General features: G+C 41.0%; 1 protein-coding gene across 3 annotated transcripts in view; it reads left to right on the forward strand.

Moving 5' to 3' along the window:
* CACNA2D2 (calcium voltage-gated channel auxiliary subunit alpha2delta 2) overlaps positions 1-20515 on the forward strand; it is an 809616-nt gene that overhangs the window by 733385 nt on the left and 55716 nt on the right. For all 3 annotated transcript variants that reach the window (XM_067463620.1, XM_060765787.2, XM_060765788.2), the window contains exons 15-18: positions 10160-10249; positions 13961-14032; positions 17738-17812; positions 18580-18654. In XM_067463620.1, coding sequence (XP_067319721.1) covers positions 10160-10249; positions 13961-14032; positions 17738-17812; positions 18580-18654 — 312 coding nt within the window. The remainder of the gene's footprint in view (positions 1-10159; positions 10250-13960; positions 14033-17737; positions 17813-18579; positions 18655-20515) is intronic.

Consider the following 20515-nt stretch of genomic DNA (forward strand, 5'->3'; position numbering starts at 1 on the left):
TCTGGGAGTTGAAGGCCATAAACTTCTGGGGACCCCCAGGTTGAGAACCACTGGTCTAGTTGCTGCTGCATTTCCCTGTGTCCCCTTTCTTAGGGATAGGAATGTATACTGAGAATTTCCAATCTGTGGGCATTGTTTTGTTTTCCATATTTGTTGACAGATTCTAGTGATTACTTGAATGGATTCTGTCTCTGTAGCTTGAAGCCACTCTATTGCTATGCCATCTGTTCCTAGTGATTTATTTCTCCCATCAGCTTCCACTTTACTTTCTAAAATTGTGGGTTCATCTTCAAATAGTTCTTCCTTGAATGGATCTGTCAGTTTTTTCATCTCTTTTATATAGTTCTTCAGTGTATTGTGTCTATCACGTTTTATTTCTTGATCATGTAACGTGTCCCCTGTTGGCTGTGTAGTGTTCACATGCTTGGTTTAAATCCCTTTGAATTTTCAGATGTAATGGGCCTATTCTGCCTTTTTTTTCCCCCTTCTTTTTCGCTGTATTGATTATTATATTAGTTCTCTTTGTCCATGCACACAAGTTGCTGAACAGTTGCAGTCAAGATTCTGGCCTTGTTTCTGTTACTGTTTACTTTTACTTCTGGTGCTTTAAGAGGATGCACTTCCAAATGGCCAGTCAGAATGGCTACCATAGGTGAAATGTTCAGTTAGAAGATGCTCCTTCAAGGTCTGAAAATGTCTGTTATATGATTTTCCTTGCCTTTACACCAGCATACTTTATCTTGTTATTTGGTTACTGGAAGGTATACATGAGTCTAGTTTAGAGGTCTAATTCTTGAGGTATGTACCACTGAGGAAATTCCATTGATGGAAGTCATATAAGTTAATGGAAGTAAGGAGGAAGACCTATATCCCTAATATCTAATTCAACCCAAGAAACTTGTCACCTCACATATGTAATACATGTTTCCCTTTATTCCTGCTCTTCCCTCTACCTTGGTTTTCAATCATTCTTTCTCTACAAGTATTTCCTCTCTTTTTCCTCTCCTTGCATCTCTTTCTCCTCCCCTGTGATGCTGTTTTCACTTTACATCTCTCTCTCTTCTTCCCCCTCCCACGCTCTCTTATATTAAATCATCTGGAAATAATACATTCTCCCCTAGAGCTACAGGACTGAAGCTTTTGCCTTCCACACTTCACCATGACAACCTGCAGAGAGGGTTAATCGATTTGGGAAAGGGGTGTGTTTCCTTCATGCTGGCAGTGAGGACTGATTGGCACATGCGATACCTTAACACGCATACAATAGACAAACAGGAAAGAAAACGGTTGTAGCCTTTCATTCCACACTCACCATCCCTGTTGCTTATGTATATTGACCTGTACAGATGGTGCAAAGGACTAGTGCATATATCGACACAGATTTGTCTTTACTGTCTTTTGTGCCCACCAGTGGCTTAAATCTCTTCCAACTGGAGAAGTTAGGAAATGAAGCTTTCTGATCAGGCTTTGCAGCAGGAGCGTGACCATGGGTTAGTTCTGTCCTTGGCCACATCACTGTAATGCCAGCAATGCAGAATACCAGGCTTGCCTCACATATAAGAAGATGTTTTCACCCCTAGTAGGAATTAATCTGTAGCCCACACATAGGTTGTCATACATGTGTGCATTCCTTGTGAGTTCGCATACTGAGAAGTTGCAGTTGTTTGCCAATACAAAGCTACGTCATGGGGCACATGAAATCTAGATTTGTACATTTCCTACATGTAACAGTCTGCATATATTAATTGTATGCTAATTCATATATGGAGTGACTTTTATCCATACTGCCCCTTCACACTAATTGATGATGGCATTTTGTTGTCACTTTAATGGCCATGTCTGTGTCCCATGGAATCCTGGAATTTGTGTTTGGCGAGGCATTGGTGCTCTCTGGAAGAGGATTCTAAATACCTCAATAAACTACCAATCCTAGGATTCTAGAGAACTTCTTACTTACTTACTTACTTACTTGCTTGCTTAGGCGATCCCTCGTTGGACGAGTAAGATGGTCTTCCATTATGGATTTCCCTGTGGGTCCGTATGTGGCTGTGGAGCCCTATTCTTGCTCTGCATCTTCTTCCGCAGTGAGGGCATTGGTTTCCAGGTGGGAGGCGGTCCCGGTCGGGGTTGGCTTGACGTGCCTTCCTCCTGGCACGTTTCACTCTTTCACCCTCCACTCGTGCCTCCTCAAATTCTGCAGCACTGCTGGTCACAGCTGTCCTCCAGCTGGAGCGCTCAAGGGCCAGGGCTTCCCAGTTCTCAGTGTCTATGCCAGAGTTTTTAAGGTTGGCTTTGAGCCCTCTAGAGAATGAGGCATGCAGTTAAAGTGGAACAACCATGTTGTGATTGTGTAGTGGGGAAAGGTCCTTAGGTATGTTTGCTTGATATTTGCTTTTATAGTTTGTTATAATACTGGTTTTATTCTGTTTTATGCTGTTGTGTATTTTAATATATTGTATTTTAACTATGTTGATCCAGCTCGTCCCCATGTAAGCAGCCCTCGGTCCCTTTGGGGAGATGGAGGCGGGATACAATTATAAAGTTGTTATTTATTTATGATTTATTTATTTATTTACAGTGTTTATATTCTGCCCTTCTTACCCCGCAGGGGACTCAGGCAGATGACAATGCACATATACATGGCAAGCATTAAATGGCATAGGCACACAACATATATTGGCAGACACACAGAAGCTATTTAACTTTCCAGCTTCATGAGGGTATGCTTCAAATTCCAACCTCCGGGGGAGCTGTTGCTTCACTGTCCACTTGTGTCACCAATGGAGTACTTCATCATTCTTTTGCATGCTGCTGGAGAGTTTATGGTGTCATAAATTAGTTAATTTAGCCTCCCCACATAAGCAGTACCTAAATTTCTACTTGACAGATGCACCTGTCTTTTGGGCTACAAAGGTCAACAGCAAGCTAGACAAGTGGTCAGGAGCTTACTCCAACCTGGGCCGGTTTTGAACTCGTGGCCTTTTGGTCAGTAGTGATTTTAATGCAGCTGGCTCCCAACCAGTTGTGCCACAATAATAATATTCTATATGTGTGTTAAGTGTTTCCCGGCGGAAAACTTAGTAATATTTGAAGTACCTCTTCAGTAGTACAAGAAAGAAAGAAATGAAACATTTTCCCACACATGGTGTAGTGGTTTGAGTCTTGGACTATGACTCTAAAGAACAGGGGCTGGGATCCCTGCTTAGCCATGAAAACCCACTGGGTGAACTTAGGCAAGGCATACACCAGGATCATCATAAATCAGAAGTGACTTGAAGGCACATAAGAAAAAGAAACATACTCCAAAGATTGGATAACATTTTGACAAAAGGGGCCAGCGTATATTCGTTGCAGAATCAGGTGTGCCTGGGTTCTTCTGAAAAGCAGTTGTGTCAAAGAGCCTTTATGAGGCACACGGAATAAGAAAGAATGAAAAGTGCTTGGTGCTTTAGGAAGCCTGTACAGATGTCAGAGCTGATCACTCAGGGATGTCGCTGGGATTCTGGTTTTGCATGACCCCACAAGAAAGATGCATTGCTTGAGGACTGTGCCATCTTTTATTTCCTGGAATCAGATGTTAATTCTTTCTTCCACATCTCCTTCCGTTTCTGCCCGTATTGTGACATGCTGGGCGGCTGGCCATTATTATACAGCAGACCACACAGTTCTGGCACACTGTCCCCTCTAGCAGAGGAGATAGTCTACGTAGAGCTCCTTAAATACCGGATAGAAATAATGGACCGGAATACAATACGCAAAGTGGCAGAACATCCTCATTAAAGGCCCAGGAGATCAATTTTTCACTATCAACTCAGTAGTATCATTAGCAATATAGTGGGGATGGCTGAGACTTGTCCTTAAGGATTTTGCTTTTAGACCTATAGGTGTTGTGTTTTGAGGAGAAGCAGCCTTTACAATTGCATTCTCACTTCTTGGAGCAATTAACTAAATCTTGATCTCTGAGGGACTTAAAATATCAATTTATGTTTGAGGTGGAATTCCAGCGTCTGCCTGTTGCTCCTTGATATGCCCTATCTTTCCATTTGCACCTCATACAAGATTTACTTTCTAAGGCTGTAAATGTTTGTTTTCATTCTAGTATGCAAATGTAAATCATTTCAAAATTTTCTCCTAAAAAGAGTTTTTGTGCATTTTCTAGAGATGTTTTGTTGTTGTTGTTTACATTTAATGACTTCGTTTGCAAAAATTCATTTGCTTAAAATACCTGTTTACATTTTTTAAAGAACAACATTCTGTACAGAAAACAGATTTTTGCACAAAAGATGTTGATTTCTGTGTAAGAACACGGATTCACTCAAAAACCTCTTTTGTCTAAATAATCTTGTTACAAAGAAGTCCTGAACTGTGAAAAAAATCTTGCAGTAGTTGACCCTTTTCTCAATAGATGGTCTCACTGATCCCATTTTTCTTTTGTCAAGTACTCGGCCCTTGATAAATGGGTATAGGGCTCATTCTTACATTTTAACACAAATCAGCCTTCACACTCTCTGTGTTCTTTAGAAATTTTATCTGGACTCTTTTGTGTTCTCTTTTGTCAAGTTTCCACTCATCCTGTGCATAGCCCTGCCTTATTCAGCAGTTTTGATTTCTGTGGTTCAGTTGCTGAGTAAATGTGTTTTTCAGTTGCGTCATCTGTAGGGATAAAGGTAGAGTTTGGGAGTGGAGAAAATCAAAGAGCACATTTGACTGTGTATAGAATACAATTTGCAGATAAAAAAGTGTTCTGTCAGCACTGCGGCCTTGATGGTCTCCAGGGCTGGTCTCCAGGGCTGGGCGGTTTCGTTTCGTTAATTCGTAATTCGTTAAAAATTCGTTATTTTTTTGTTAACGAAGCGATAACGAACCATTCTGGAGCAGCTTAAAAACGAAACGAATTTTTCAATTCGTTTCATAAATGCTTCGTATTTCGTTATGTATTCGTTTCGTTATTGGTTTGAGGTCGTTTCGTTATTATTTCCGCATGTCTGGGGCAAGTTTTATAGTTGTTTTTTGTTTAATTAGTGAAAAAAATTATAATATCACACCAACAGTCGACAACAGAGGGAGAGGGAAGCTTCAGAAGTTCCCCCTGTCCCATTTGGAGGTTTTTTAGCATATTGCGCGGTCGCATCCGCCATTAACGAATCGATTCGTTATTGTTTCGTTATTGTTTCGTTGTTGTTTTGTAATTTTTTTACCATTTACAAAATTTTGTAAATATCGAACTTTTTTTAAAAAAAATTCGGAATTCTTTTAAATATCGAAACGCAAAAAACCCCAAAAAACGAATCGATTTTAGAAACAATTTTTTCCGTTGTTACCCAGGCCTAATGGTCTCCTCTTCCATCCTTTTGTCATGTCTTTCTCTCCCAGCTAGTTTCTATGTATTCAGTTCTGGGACCCTAATGAAAGAACTTCTCATCCTGGGTCCCGGGGAATTCTTCAAGCTTCTAGTGCAGTGGTGGCAAAACTATGGCACAAATGCCAGAAGGGGCACGCACCATAGCCTGCCTTCACCATCCCATCTGCTTGCTCACCTACCCATCTGCTCACTCACCTTGCCACCCATCTGCTCACTTGCCACCCATCTGCTTGCCACCCATCTGCTCACTCACCTACCCAATTGCCTGCCCCCCCTCGCCTACTCACTTGCCCACTCACTCACTTGCCTGCCCCCAGCTCACTCGCCGCCACTCACACCCCCCCTCACCATCCCTGGACTCACCACCCCTCTCGTCACTCCCAAGTGCCAATCCGCCCTTCCCCGGTTTTGGCACTCTATCTCTACAAGGTTTGTCATCACTGCTTTCGTTGATCCCTGAACTCCAACCATTGGTCAATTCTTTCTCTGCCCGTTCAGTTGTACATTATGTGCTTTTGGGGGCCAGCAGTTTTCCAAAATATCCTTTATTTTAAGAGCATTGTTAGTGGGGGAGAATAGAGTGGGAGTACCATATACATTACTAGAAAATGACTAACACATTCCATGGCACATTGGTATAATAAGATATTCAATTGTGTATAATATGTTAAAGTGTGTGGTGCATGCTCTTAATGAGGCATATGAGACCACACTGAATCAAGGGTAATATTCTTCATAATTACCAAAATCCCCACCAAAATAAAGGTAACTATGCTGGTTAATGAGGAAACAGAATCTGTTGTTGGGCAATGCCTGTATCTGGACCAAAACATTAGAACTTCCAAGTTCTCCAGAATATTGTATCCCATTCGGTGGTAGAAAAACCTGAGGCTGGGGAAAGAAATTGGAATATCAAAAAATTAGGTCAGACATTGTGGCCATGGGTTCTTCAGTTAAATTCAATGTTAAAAGTGGAAATTACAGGCTAAATAAGGCACTGCTAGGTGTGCAGGTGACATTATTTGTTGTAAGGCATATTGAGGTGACAAAGGAGTCATAGGTCTTCATTTGTCAATGGGAAATGGAGAGTACCTGCAACTCATAGATTAGTGGTTTGCATTAAGTGAAACCAATTTCTGAATTGTCGCGAAGCAGAGGCAAAGAGAAGCATAATGATCTGTATAAAAGCAAAACTGGAGGTTAAAAATAAGGTAGTAGACCCATATTACTTAGGGTGTATTTAGGGGAAGGGGGAAATTGGGGTGGCAACGGCCTTTTGGGGAAAGGAAAATAAGAGAGAACAGACTTTGCAAAACTAGAGTTCCATAACATTGAACCATAGCTGCTCTAATGGTGTCACTAAGGAGAAATTAATGCCACAGTGTGGATGCACCCTTATTAGTTGGAGGAAATGAGAACATCGGGGGAATTCAACTCCCAGCAGTATTAATTTCAACCTGGAGTGATGATACTTTGTATTCTGGAAGACAAGTATGGACTCCAATGTTCCCTATTATTGTTCATGTTTATCTTCTCTCCCCCTCCCCCTCTCTGAATCTCTCTCTCCTGAAAATGATCACTGGCTATAATTTTCCATTTTGTTTGGAGAGTTGTCTAACCCTAAAGAGCTGAAGTGTTGATTTTCAACTCTTCTGGAAGTTACAGTGACTGGAATTCATCATACCTTCTAACACAAGTGCTCAGAAAATCCTTAGAAAATGAATCCTAAGGATAAAGCAAAATAATCTCCAGAAACCCTCAGTGAACCAGAACATTCAAGACTGATGGGTAAACTAAACCAGGGGTTTTGTTGAAGTGTCCTCCACAGTTCTCCAGCAACCAAATCCAACCTCTTTCTACAGTTGTGATCCAGCGAGGAATCTAATGAGAAGCTTTACTCCTTAACAATAATAATAATAATGATTATAATATAACAACTTTATTTTTATACCCCGCCTCCATCACCCCAAAGGGACTCAGGGCAGCTCACAAGTGGACTTGCCCAACAAGTACTGGTTAAAAACAAGCATAAAAATACAATCAACAACAAAAATCAATAAAACTTCATAATCAGACAACATCATAAAAACAACATCATGGCTGAACTACTAATTATGGGTTCAGGCTCATGATTCCTAAGTGCAATGATTCCTACATAGAGCTGAGGAAAATGCACTGCCCAATATGCCCTGCCTTCTCCTGGTTGCCACCTTCTGTGTAAATACAAGATCTCCCTCCAAGCTCTCCCAATCCCTTCTTCCCATTTATGGAAGGCAAATGTGTTCTTGGTAGAAAGAAAGAGGAAGTAAACATGAGTCCCATAATGTAAAAGGCATTACTTACTTTGATCATCCCTGCTTTACATGCCTTGTGTTTCTTTGACACTGAAGATTACAAATGCAGGGAGGTGTGAATTGAGCTTCCACCTTAACACTGTCATCAGAACTGATAATTCCTGTTAAACCATCAGAAATGGAGAAAAGGAAAGAAGAGGCCAATGAATAAGGGAGATGCCTACAGTCATGTTACCACTGCAAATGACATCAAACTCCCCCCCCCCCCCCCCCCAACACAATACTTTGAAACACATTGCAAATGCCATTCCTTCAACCCATTTTATTTTAAATGGTTGAGTTTATCGCAGCATGAAAAAAACTACAGTTGATGTTGGGAAATGAGGCTGAACAAATCGGAACAAGGAGAGTGTCATTTGGATTGTTAGAAAGAAAGCACAGCAATACCTCTGTCTGGTTTCCCTCCGGGGCGGTGGGAATGCAGGCAGCCAGATGGGAGAGGAATGGGGAGAAATGACTACAAAAAGAGGAGAAGGGGGAGGTGAAACATATTTTTTAAAAAGATTGAAAGCCAGTCAGAGCCATCAGTGGAGAAATCAAAGGGATCCGTGTTTATCAGATGAAACTAAACACAAGTGGGTCCAGCGCCACCCTAAATTACAACAAACTGGAGAAAGGGAAATCCATTTTAAATGCTTGATGTGGACAGATTCTGCTCAGCAGGTGTAGAATATTATCTCATTGTGTTGGGAGCCAGGATTGAAATGCAGAATGCAAATCCTAGGCATTCTCTGAACTTGAAAAAAAAACTTTTAAAAAATGATTTGTTATTTAGCAGGAGGACACTCTCAATATGTTATTGCTAGTAATAACAAGATTTTAAGAAGTTGTTTGTTATGGTTATTTATTTATTTTTGACATTTGGGGGTGATAATCAATTTGAAAATTAAAATACTGTATTTCTTCTATTCTAAGACACACTTTTTCCTCTGCATAAACATCTAAAAATGCAGAGCGTCGAAAAATCACAGGTGTGTCTTATGTATTATTATTGGTAGTGGTACTGAAATTAGAGTGCGTCTTAGAATCAATGCCATCTTACCATTCAAGAGATACAGTAATCGACTGATTTTGGAACACATCTCTTTGGAATACCTCAAGAGAAATGTTTAGTCATTGTGTTTTTTGTTTTTAATTTTCTAAATTCAGCATATCAATACTGCACCATTTTGTTCTAAGATCTCTCTTATTCATAAAGCAATTCCTTTATCGTTAGGCAGTGGGCAAATCCAAACAGGGCCATATACTTATTAATGCTTCGGAAACTATTATCTCAGGGTCCTTCCACATAGCCATATAACTCACAATATCAAAACAGAAAATCCCACAATATCTGCTTTGAACTGGGATATCTAAGTCCATTCTGTCATATATTCCAGTTCAAAGCAGAAAATGTGGGATTTTATTCAGCTGTGTGGAAGGGGCCTCAGAAAAGTTCCCTTTTTTGGTCTCTAGTGTACAAACTCTTTGTATCTCCTTTCATGATGGTGGTGGCCATTGGGATGATGTGGAAGCTAGACTCTGCATATTGGGCAGAACACTACTGGTATGGAAGGGCCCTGGATAGTGGACCCTGCAGCATGTAGGTTTGGTTCATAGGTTATTGCTGGCTCTTGGACTATTCCTGGCTACTGGTTGGTTCATCTTGCCTTAGGCAATGGAGGGATTTAACAAATTCAGATTGCTTCTGATGATTTAAAACATTTATCATGTTCAGTGTTCATGTGGATTGGCAAAAGGCTTCAGGATTTAGCGTGTACCTCTGTACTAATGATGTTTTTAAAACACGCACGCACGCACACACATATGCCTCTTGTCATGGTGTATTCTTGATGAATTTCCAGAAGCAGCGGTGACATTTGCATCCTAAGTCAGACAAGAGTTTACTTTTAAACTTGGGAAATTCCAATACGTGCAAGACTTATTGCTCACATCTAGATCCATAGCCTCAATTCCCCTTGTCTGTCTGGGTGGAAACTTTGATGACTTCTTGAATGGAGGATGTGACGTTTGGCATGGATGCTTCTCTCCTCTTTCCCTCAGTGAATATCTGGGGAGAGTAGGATTTTCCAACTCAAAATATACTCCTAAAAAAGGATGAATCCCCAGTATGCATTGGTCATGTCTGGATGTGGGGGCAACTATGCCAATAACATACTGTCAAGATACAGATTAGCCAGATAAATCCAGTGCTTTTTGCCAATATAGATGAGCACCCAGACAATTCACCTCTTTCAACAACATCCCTGCAGTCATTTTAACACTTAATGTGAAACAAAATGTCAGCCAATCTCGTATTATCAAAACATTATTGCCATTGCACCTACTTTAAGAGAAATGCTATAATATACATACATCCTTATACATACATATACATAGATTATATGTCCTCCATTACTGAATGTGTTTGTGTATTATTTTCCTCTTCTTCTCATATCTCCAGGAATACCTGGATGTTCTAGGAAGACCCATGGTCTTGGCAGGAAAGAAGGCAAAACAAGTTCAGTGGACCAACGCCTATCAGGATGCTTTGGTAAGTGGGGGATCCTCTCAAAGAGCTCAGTGGGTATCCAAGACATTTTAATGACAAAGCAATATAAGTCCTCAAAAGATGAGATGAAGAGGTTTTTTTTAATTTCAAAAATGTTTTCTAGCCTTGTTACCTTTGTGTAGAATTAATAATTCTTTGTTAACTTTTATTTATTGTAGTTTTAACATATTCAGTGTTTAAACATTCTTATACTTATCACTTCCCCTTAACAAATTGTACAGAATATGTATGTCCTAATACCTATGTTTCCTCCTCCACTTTATTATATATTGTCCAATCACCTAGTGCTGACCCTTCACCCTAGACCAGCCAATTACAATACTTATTTCCAAAAATCAGTTGTTTCTGTTACAGGTTTGTTCCACTTACCTTCTATATCAGCGGTTCTCAACCTGGGGGTCGGGACCCCCAGGGGGGACGCTGGGTCATTTTTGGGGGGTCGCAAAGGCACCTCGGTTAGCCCCGCCCCCTCCAAAATGGCTGCCGGCCCCTGTGCCAGCTAAACATCCAGGCACTCCTGGTCAGTAGGGCTGTGCGGTTTCGTTCGTTAATTTCGTAATTCGTTAATAATTCATATTTAAAGTGGCTTACGATCCGATATTGAACCACTCAGGAGCAACTAAAAATCGAAACGAATTTTTAAAATTTATTTCGTAATTGTTTCTTAATTGATTCGTAATTGTTTCATAATTGTTTCAAAATTGTTTCGTTATTATTTCGTTATTATTTCCGTATGTCTGGTGCAAGTTTTATAGTTGTTGTTTGTTTTATCATAAATTATCACACCAACAGTCAACAACAGAGGGAGAGGGAAGCTTCAGAAGTTCCCCCTGTCCCATTTGGAGGGTTTTTTAGCGTATTGCGCAATCGCGTCCGCCATTAACAAATCGATTCGTTATTATTTCGAAATTGTTTCATAATTTCCGAAATTTCGTAAATATCGAACATTTTTAAAGAAAAATTTCGGAATTCTTTTAAAAAACAAAACGCAAAAACCCCCTAAAAACGAAACGAGTTTAGAAACAAATTTTTCTGTGGTTGCACAGCCCTACTGTCAGCTCCTCCTCCTCTTCCCACAAGGCTGCATGGAGTCAAGAGGAGGAGCTTAGAGGCAAAGGCGAGCAAGGGAGAAGGTACACTACTTTTGGAGACCTTCTTGGGCCCTCCCCTCCCCGTGAGCTTAGAAGGGGCAGGGGTCGAGCAGAAGGCTCCCCATATGGGCTGGCTCTTGCTGCCCAAGTTTGACCCAGGTCCATCATGGGGGAAGGTCGATTTCTCTGGTGTGGGTGAACTACAACTCACAGAAAAAAGGTCAGTTCTCCCATGAAGAAGAGGAGGAAGAAGAGGAGAAACCGTGGAGGCCGCACAGGGGCCGCTGCGGCTGTTTCTCCTCTTCTTGCTCCGCCTCCTCCAGCTGGCCATCGAGGAGAAAGAGAAGGAAAAAGAGGAGAAGGGGCTCTGCTGCTGTTTCTTCTCCTCCAACTGGCCATGGAAGAGGAAGAAGTGGAGAAACTGCAGCAGTGTCCCTTCTCCTCGTCCTCCTCGATGGGCAACTGGAGGAAGAGGAAAAGGGTCGCTGCTGCCTTGCCCCGCCTCCCCCCTCCCTGGCTCGAAGGCTCTGCCTGTTGTTGTTGCTGCAAGGTTAGTGAGTGGACCGGCTGGTTGCTCCCTGGGTAAGCTGTTGGGGAAGGGGGAGCCCACACAGCCAGATAATCCACTTCAGTGTGTATTTTATGCAGCTGTATGGAAGGGGCCCCAAATAACCCAGACCCCTTCCACACATCTGAATGAAATCCCACATTATCTGCTTTGAACTGGATTATCTGTGTCCACACAGCCAGATAATCCACTTCAGTGTGTATTTTATGCAGCTGTATGGAAGGGGCCCCAAATAACCCAGGCCTCTTCCACACAGCTGAATGAAATCCCACATTATCTGCTTTGAACTGGATTATCTGTGTCCACACAGCCAGATAATCCACTTCAGTGTGTATTTTATGCAGCTGTATGAATGGAGCTCCAGATAACCCAGGCCCCTTCCACACAGCTGAATGAATTCCCACATTGTCTGCTTTGAACTGGATTATCTGTGTCCACACAGCCAGATAATCCACTTCAGTGTGTATTTTATGCAGCTGTATGGAAGGGGACCCAGATAACCCAGGCCCCTTCCACACATCTCGTGTGGTCCAATTCAATTGTGGTTGGATTTCAGAATGCTCTTTGATGGCTGGGGAACTATACATCCCAACAACTCCCAAATGCCAAGGTCTATTTTCCCCAAACTCCACCAGTCTTCAGATATGAGCATACTGAGTATTTGTGCCAAGTTCTGTCCAGATCCATAATAATTTGGGTTCACAGTGATGTCTGGATATAGGTGAACTACCTCTCCCATAATTCACTATCAATTCCTTCCAACCCCTTCCAGTATTTTCTGTTGGTCATTAGGGTTCTGTGTGCCAAGTTTGGTCCAGGTCTGTATTTCGGGGGGGGGGGGGGGTGTCTCAGTGGTCTCTGGAAGTTAGAGCTGCATCGGTTGAAGGTACTTCAGATCCCATCATCTGTTGCCCACACTCCCTCAAACATATTGTTTTTGTGATTAATCACTATGCTTTAATTATGTTCAATTTGTAACAGTGAAAATACATCCTTCATATCAGACATTAACATTACATTTAATAACAGTAGCAAAATTACTGTTATGAAGCAGCAACGAAAATGTGGTTGGGGGTCACCACAACATGAGGAACTTTATTTAGGGGTCACGGCATTAGAAAGGTTGAGAACCATTGTTCTATATATACATATTCTATCAATTTTCCCCAAATCTTCCCAAAATCATCTTTTTTTATAATCCTCTTTTAACCTTTATGTTTCCTGTCCAAGATCTCCCTATACCACTCTTCCAATTGGCACTCCCCTCCTTCCTTCCATTTTTTAGCTGTTAACAATCTTGCTGCTGTTACCAGATTGGCAATTAATTCTTTTAGTTCTTTTGGTATTTTAACATTATCAATAAATGACAGCAGTGCTATCTCCAGTGTTCCTGTTATCTCTGTTTGTGTGATTCTTCTTATTTCTTGAAATACATTTTCCCAAAAATTTTGAACATATTTACAAGACCACCACATGTGTATATATGTACCAGTTTCTTGACAGCCTCTCCAGCACAGATTAGATTTACTAATTCTGAAAAGGAAATCTTAACTGTTCTTCAATGTCTCAAGATGAAATTTAATCTGGAAAGATCACTCAAATGCTTTTATTCATAGTTGGACAGTGATAGTTCTTTTCTTGATTATATATTTCTGTGCCTAAACCCTTATCAAATGCTCAAAATTATCAAAGTGTGAGGCCCTCTTTCCATTCAAGGCCATGACCAATGGCCCCGCTCTGGTTGGCTGTTTCAATCCTAGAATAGGTCTTAAACGTAAATCTTTATTTTGCTGGTATGGTTTATATATCACAATGCAGCTTAGATAAGATTGCTTGTTTTCACTTTCCTCGCCCCTTTTAATGACCCAAGACCAACCTTTCCAGTTTGATTTCTTCCCCAGTTTCATTCAGATAACAAACTTCACTTAATTGTCTACTTCAGTCTACAACAGCATCCATGAAAAGTACTATTACGCTTTCTGAGCTCACAACTCTTATATAGGTACCTTCACCATACTTCCTTGCTTTCGATAGGGTCTGGGCTTGGTGGTGACGGGCACTTTAGCAGTGTTCAATCTCACTGATGATGGCAGTGGTGAAAAGAAGGTATGTATTACTACTTAACCCACTCAAGTGAGAGATTCAGAACTGTTTGTTAAGTTAGCTGTTGTGAACAGTGTGTATAGATGAGTGAATGAGGTGGGGGGCAAGGCTAATGTCTATTCTACAAGCTACCAAACATGGCAATATTGACTGTGTCTTCTAGAAGTTGAAGTCCAACAACTTCTGAGGAATGACATCTGGAAACTATTGGTCTACATTAAGGATTATTTTGTTCTACCTTCCATGCAGGTGGTATCCTAAATACCTGTGAAGAAAACGTAGGTTTTTCATATGCCATTGAAGTAGCTTAATGGCATATGTTCAGTCCTGGATTGGATCCAATCTAGTTTTGTGCCAAGAAAAATGAATAGATGGGTAGAATTATGGTTGGCTGGAAATTGCTTTTTCCTGGAGACATTCAGTGTATCACCTAGTAGCCATCATCTATTCAGTATTTTTACTGCTCCTCCTAATCAAATTGGCCTAAGGGTTGTATGCCTAACTAAACTGGGGCTTGTTTTGTTGCTATTGAAGATACATGACACCAAGGATGACATCAAAAGTATATATTCTGTCTTCAGATTCAAGAACCTAGTGACATTTTTGTTGGGGCAATTAACAGGAGAACAATGCCATTTTTCTATAAGATGCTATAGAGAACACTCAGTGCTGTAAAAGGAATATACTTTGAAGTAGATTAATTTTATGGCAAGGTTGAGGCAAAATAGAAATACGCAAGACTAAGACCTGGAGTGTATGCTTTGGACTTGCTAAACATGGCCAAAATTTTCCAGGGCATCTGGTTGGGAAAGTACTTTCTAGAGAAACAAGTAATAATATTAATAACAATGACAGAGGTGGTGATGTCTATATCTTAGGTTTTCAAGAGAATTTTCCATACATTATAATGACAGCTGATTTCCAAAGGCAAACAAGCTCCAATAAATAAATCACAAATGCTTCTTTTCTCCCCAGAGAGTAGAATCCCAGCATGTGTCCACAGTCTGTCTCATCTGCTTTATGCTTCTGTTTGTTTAGATTTATTAGCAATAATAGACTTGCCAAGGCATTCTATGTCAGCTTGCTTTTAAGCAGTCAATGATCTGTTTCCCAGCTAGGTAAGTGACAAGGCCAAAGACCAAGCCATTTATTCTCCAGGGAGTCTGCTTTTTGCCTCATAAAGCAGCATAGCAGCTCCATTGCAGTAATTATCTCATGCTGTGCATGGTTTGTTTTCTGTTTTTGTTTTTGCAGGTGCAAGTATTGAAAGGATATTCTTGTTTTACTTACCTTAAAGAGGCATGGAGTTAAGAGTAGGATTTTTTTTTAGTAGGGACTGACTTTAATGTGCTCACTGAACATCAAGAAAGCCCCCTTTCTCCCTATATGACATGGTTTCTGGGATCAATTGACTTTAAGTAGATACCAGAAGTCATGTCACCAGAGACCTGCTGCCCTCTTGATCAACTCTCAGAGCCTTTAGTCCTGAGCAAGATCCAATATCTCTGTTATACTTGATGCACTGTACTTAATACTCTGTACTAATAGTGTGAGAGATAAATCCCCTAAATAATGCAAGTAAGATGGTTGCCTGGACTGGTTACTGGTAAAGCTGTGGAAGACAGGGAACTAGCTTTCAGCCCACAAACTTCTCTGATGCTCCAGTGTGATTTCTCAATGCTAAAGTTACCACCCTTTGCTGTTCTCATTGAGGCAAAAAGACTTTTCACACTATGCAACCATAACACTGTGATTCCACTTTAACTGCTATGTCTCCATCATATGGCATCTCTGAATTCACAGTTTAGGGGAGGCTATTTAGAATTCTTACCCGAAAGCTCGTCTTATGCCTCTGACCATACCCCAGAATTCCTTGGGATACAGCCATGGCAGATAAGTAGAATCATAATGATATACTGTAATTGTGTAATGTGAAAGAGCCCAAAGTCTATTGAAGATGCTGACATTATAGGGTCAGCAGAGATGCCAAATTGGATACAGGAGGAGTCTCTTGTGATTTCAATCCCAAATAGATTAAGTAATGCAATATTTTGTCAAGTACCTGTCTTTTCTTGCCTTTCAAATTCAAACTTTCAGCTGGACTCATTATTTCCCAGTTTGGCTCTAGGTTCGTCTACGCTATAAAATTAATGCAGTTTGACACCACTTAACTGCAATTTTGTGAAACACCCACACTGTTTGACAGAGGAGGCTAAAGACCTTGTAAAACCACAGCTTCCGTGATTCCATAGCATTTGAGCCATGGCAGTTCAAGTGCTGTCAAATTGCATTAATTCTATATGCACCTTCTGTCTTTCGCTGTAGAGCAGCGGTTCTCAAGCTGCGGGTCCCCAGATGTTTAGGCCTTCAACTCTCAGAAATCCTAACAGCTAGTAAACTGGCTGGGATTTGTGGGCCTAAACACCTGGGGACCCACAGGTTGAGAGCCACTGTGTGTAGAGAGTGTGAGAGAGATGTAAATCCATTGGTGATGTTTAGTATTTCTGTTAGGAGAGATTGTCTGCAGCTTAAAAGTGAAAAGTAAAGGAAGACAGTACCTCTGTTTATCTAGACAGATTATATTATCCGTTTCTCAGAAAACCATGGATAGTAGCAGAGCCTATTGAAATGAAAGACCTCTGCTAGACATTACCATAGAGGTGGGACTTCTCTAGGTCCTCCTGGGTGACACTATGGTATATTCTGGAGGAAGCATTCCACAGAATCTCGAGGAGAAACTTCAAAATTACTAGAGAAGACATATTTTGTCAGATGCCAGTAGATGAAATTGCTGGTTCCACTGCAAATTCAAAGATGTGGATCTTCAATAGCTCCTCATTCCTAAATATTTGAAGGATAGTTTCAGTAACCACTAATGTGGATGGGATATGCTGACTTCTTTCACAATGAAGAAGATAGTGGGGGTAAATAATGGATGCCATGTTAAAGTTTCTCTGGCAAAAGAAAACATTCTGGCACATGTGAAAGCAGACTCTAGTCTCCTTCTGTTCAGGAAGTTAATCTCCTCCATCTTGTGGAAAACAGCGGTAGACATCGCCAACACAATGCAAGTTTCAATTTGAGATTGGATCTAATCTCAGAGCATTTGAAATAATGAAAATGCAAAAGATTTATACAAAAAATGCATAGTTGCAGGTGAAAGGTAACAATCAGCAGCAGACATCTCCCAAATCAACCTTTCTGATAGGGTTTTTCCCCCTCACTCCTTGTATAGCCGGACCGAATCCCCCACTGTTCTCATTTCACAAGTGATCTTAATCACACTATGGAGAAACGGCTGAGTTCGGCAGCAAAAAATGGATAGAAAATGACATATCCTGTAGTGCTACTACAAAGGGCCAAAGCAGAGAGCAAGTAATGGACAATGGATTTAACTCTTTTTTTACCTGTGCTGCCTGTTCTGAAGCTCTGACCAAAAGTTTTTTAAATGCCATTTCCAAGCCACTGAATGCAGAAAAGTGTGTAGATTGGCCAATTTGAGGTGGTTACCATGTGGAAGGCTACTTAATTTACTTTTCTTCCATCAGTGTTAGACTTTTGCTCCATAGCTAGGCCATGACAAGTTCTGCCCTTCTCTTCAGACTAAAGATAGGAGAGATAAGCAAAGGTTACAATGAGTGAGTTATGGCAACTTAGCAGGATTTCAAACTAAAAACATAACTTCTTTTGTTGTTTATGTGTTTCCAGAATCAGCTCCTCTTGGGTGTTGTGGGAATCGATGTGGCTCTTAATGACATCAAGAAACTGACACCAAGATACAATGTGCGTAGAGATTATATATCTTTCCCTTATATAGTGATTCCCAAACTCTACCCTTCTATGTGTTTTGGACTTCAATTCCAAGAAGCCTCAACTGCCTTGGTCGCTGATCAGGGATTCTGGGAAATGAAATCCAAAACGCCAAGAAGATCAGAGTTTATGAACACACTGCATTACACCCTTCAGCCTCCCCGAAGATTCAGCTGCAATAAAGGAGGAGGAGGAGGGGGGGGAGGAGGAGGGGGGAGGAGGAGGGGGGAGGAGGAGGGGGGAGGAGGAGGGGGGGAGGAGGAGGAGGGGGGAGGAGGAGGGGGGAGGAGGGGGGAGGAGGAGGGGGGGAGGAGGGGGGGAGGAGGAGGAGGAGGAGACAGGGAGGGAATCTTTGAGAAATAGTTTCAAGCTTACATTTGCAAAGAATGCTCCAAATTACTTTTTATTGATGATGACCTAGAATCATTCTGTCTCCTGTTGAAGGCTAGCAGAAACTGAATTGGACATTATCTTCTTTAACTTGGAATATGTTATAGACATTTCCAGTTCAATCCTATACATATCCATCACGAAGTAAGCCCCACTGAATTCAATGATGCTTACTCCCAGTACTACAGTCTTGCTCTGTGCTTGAGTCAGCACTGGAGGAATAAGTTTGTAGAGATCTGTGGCTGTGGGTTGGGAGTTCTGATATAGTACATTTTTCTTTTTCTTTTTGAGCTGTAATTTGTTCCTTTTTAGAGTTTAAAAAGAACTTGTCTTTTTGTCTTCTAATCCAGTTAGGGGCTAACGGTTATATATATGCTATTGATCTGAATGGATATGTATTGCTGCATCCAAACCTACGACCTCAGGTAAGAGCATAGTTTTTCCCAATCTGAATATCATGTCGCACCCACCAACATTAACAACAGATTATGCACATTTGCATCTCACTGAGCACACAGAGGTCATAATTATCTTAGAGACATATGCAAGCCTAACTGTTCCTTAAATGTGTGGCTATCCTTGGGTGAGGGAACCTATGGGGGTTAATATTCCTTTGCTCCTTCTGCAGCCCTTTTCATGTACTGTAACTCTTGAAGCCACTCCACATAGCCTTGCTGTGCTTCATGGTAAAAAAACCAGCAACCAACAATAGCCAGGTGCATAATGATGACATCAGTGTTGAGATCCACCATGGTCCTCCAGAAATCTCTGCACTTCTGTAATCATGCTGCATCTGACTAATATGAGGTAGCCGGACATTTGTGTGAACCTGCCTTCTTGCTATGAAGCACAGAATGGCCATGTGGAAACAATAAGCCAAGGAACGGATATATAGCTCAGCATAGCATAGGTCTGGATTGAAACCAGTGTTAATAGGCACCCTCTAAAATCAATGAATCTTCCATCATGTTCTTTACCTTACGCAGACATGCAAATCCTTTCTCTAAACCAAGAGTAGGCAAAGTGCCATCTTGAGGCTTCATGCAGCCCTCAAACCTGTTTTTACTCCATGTGGATTGCCTTTTCTCTAGCCAGGAAAACAAGAAACATTGCTCTCTCTGGAAGCCTCCCAAATGAGAAAAACACTGTGCACATTGCTCTTTTTTTTAAAAAAAATCTTTTTTAAAAAGAGCCATCCGATCACCTGTTTTCATTTTTAAAACCTTTTGTCATGCTTGGCCAAATCTATTACATCAGTCAAGTAGGTGAAAATATCAACAAATCATCCAATGTCTATCACTAAATTCTAGTATGTAAACTAGAGTAGGCCCATTGAATCAGGGGCATTCACACATATGTTGACTCACCATTCAGCAATGAATAAGTAGTATATTCCAAGTACTCATATATAGCAAAAGATTATATTCGTTGCATGTGATGTTCAGTCTTCATACGTCACTCACTCTGGCCCTAGAACCAACATGGTAATCTTGAAAACATTGTTGAATTGCAACTCCCATTCACCTGAGCTAACATGGACAAGGAGTGTGGAATACTGGAAAATACAGTTCAATGGTATCAGAACCAGCATGGTAAGAGTTCAAATCCCTGCTCAGCCATGGGAATCTACTGGGTAACCTAATGAAAGTCATACTCTGACAAAGGAAGACAAAGGCAACCACCCTCTGGAGAAATAAGGTCAAGAAAGCCCCACAGATTCACCTTAGGATTGCTGTTAAGTTGGAAACAACTTGAAGGCATGCAACAATACAGTCTAACAGAATCTAAATGACTGCATCCCCCCACTGTATGCCACAGTTTCCAGGTATGGCTTTCCCACTCAGGCTTAGTAGATTGTTGCTGAGGGACATGATCAGACCGCACCTATGTGCAGAATAACTGACAAGAACCACCACCCCCCTCAAAGTGGAGCTTTTCCAATGGTGCTGGGATTTATTTATTTATTTATTATTTGCATTTGTATTGGGATTATTCTTTTCTGGCATTATAATTAGCTGCAGTGTCCAAGTGACACTGGAATCGAGAGTGTCTGGTCTGCAGATCTCCTAATTTCAGCTTATTGCATGTGGTGATGTGTAAGTGTGCATAGATATGTAACTATCTAATTTGATAACCACGGTCTCTGTTGTTCCTTCTCTGTGTTTATATTTACACAGTGTGGTTGTTCTCATCTGACTGATATGAGACTGAGCAGAGTTGATTCTAGACATTCAGGGACTGAATTAATTTAGTTTTGAGCTAATTATTCACTGCTCTAAACTTGCG

The sequence above is a fragment of the Anolis sagrei genome, chromosome 2 (genome assembly GCF_037176765.1).
Source record: "Anolis sagrei isolate rAnoSag1 chromosome 2, rAnoSag1.mat, whole genome shotgun sequence".
Classification (NCBI taxonomy): domain Eukaryota; kingdom Metazoa; phylum Chordata; class Lepidosauria; order Squamata; family Dactyloidae; genus Anolis; species Anolis sagrei.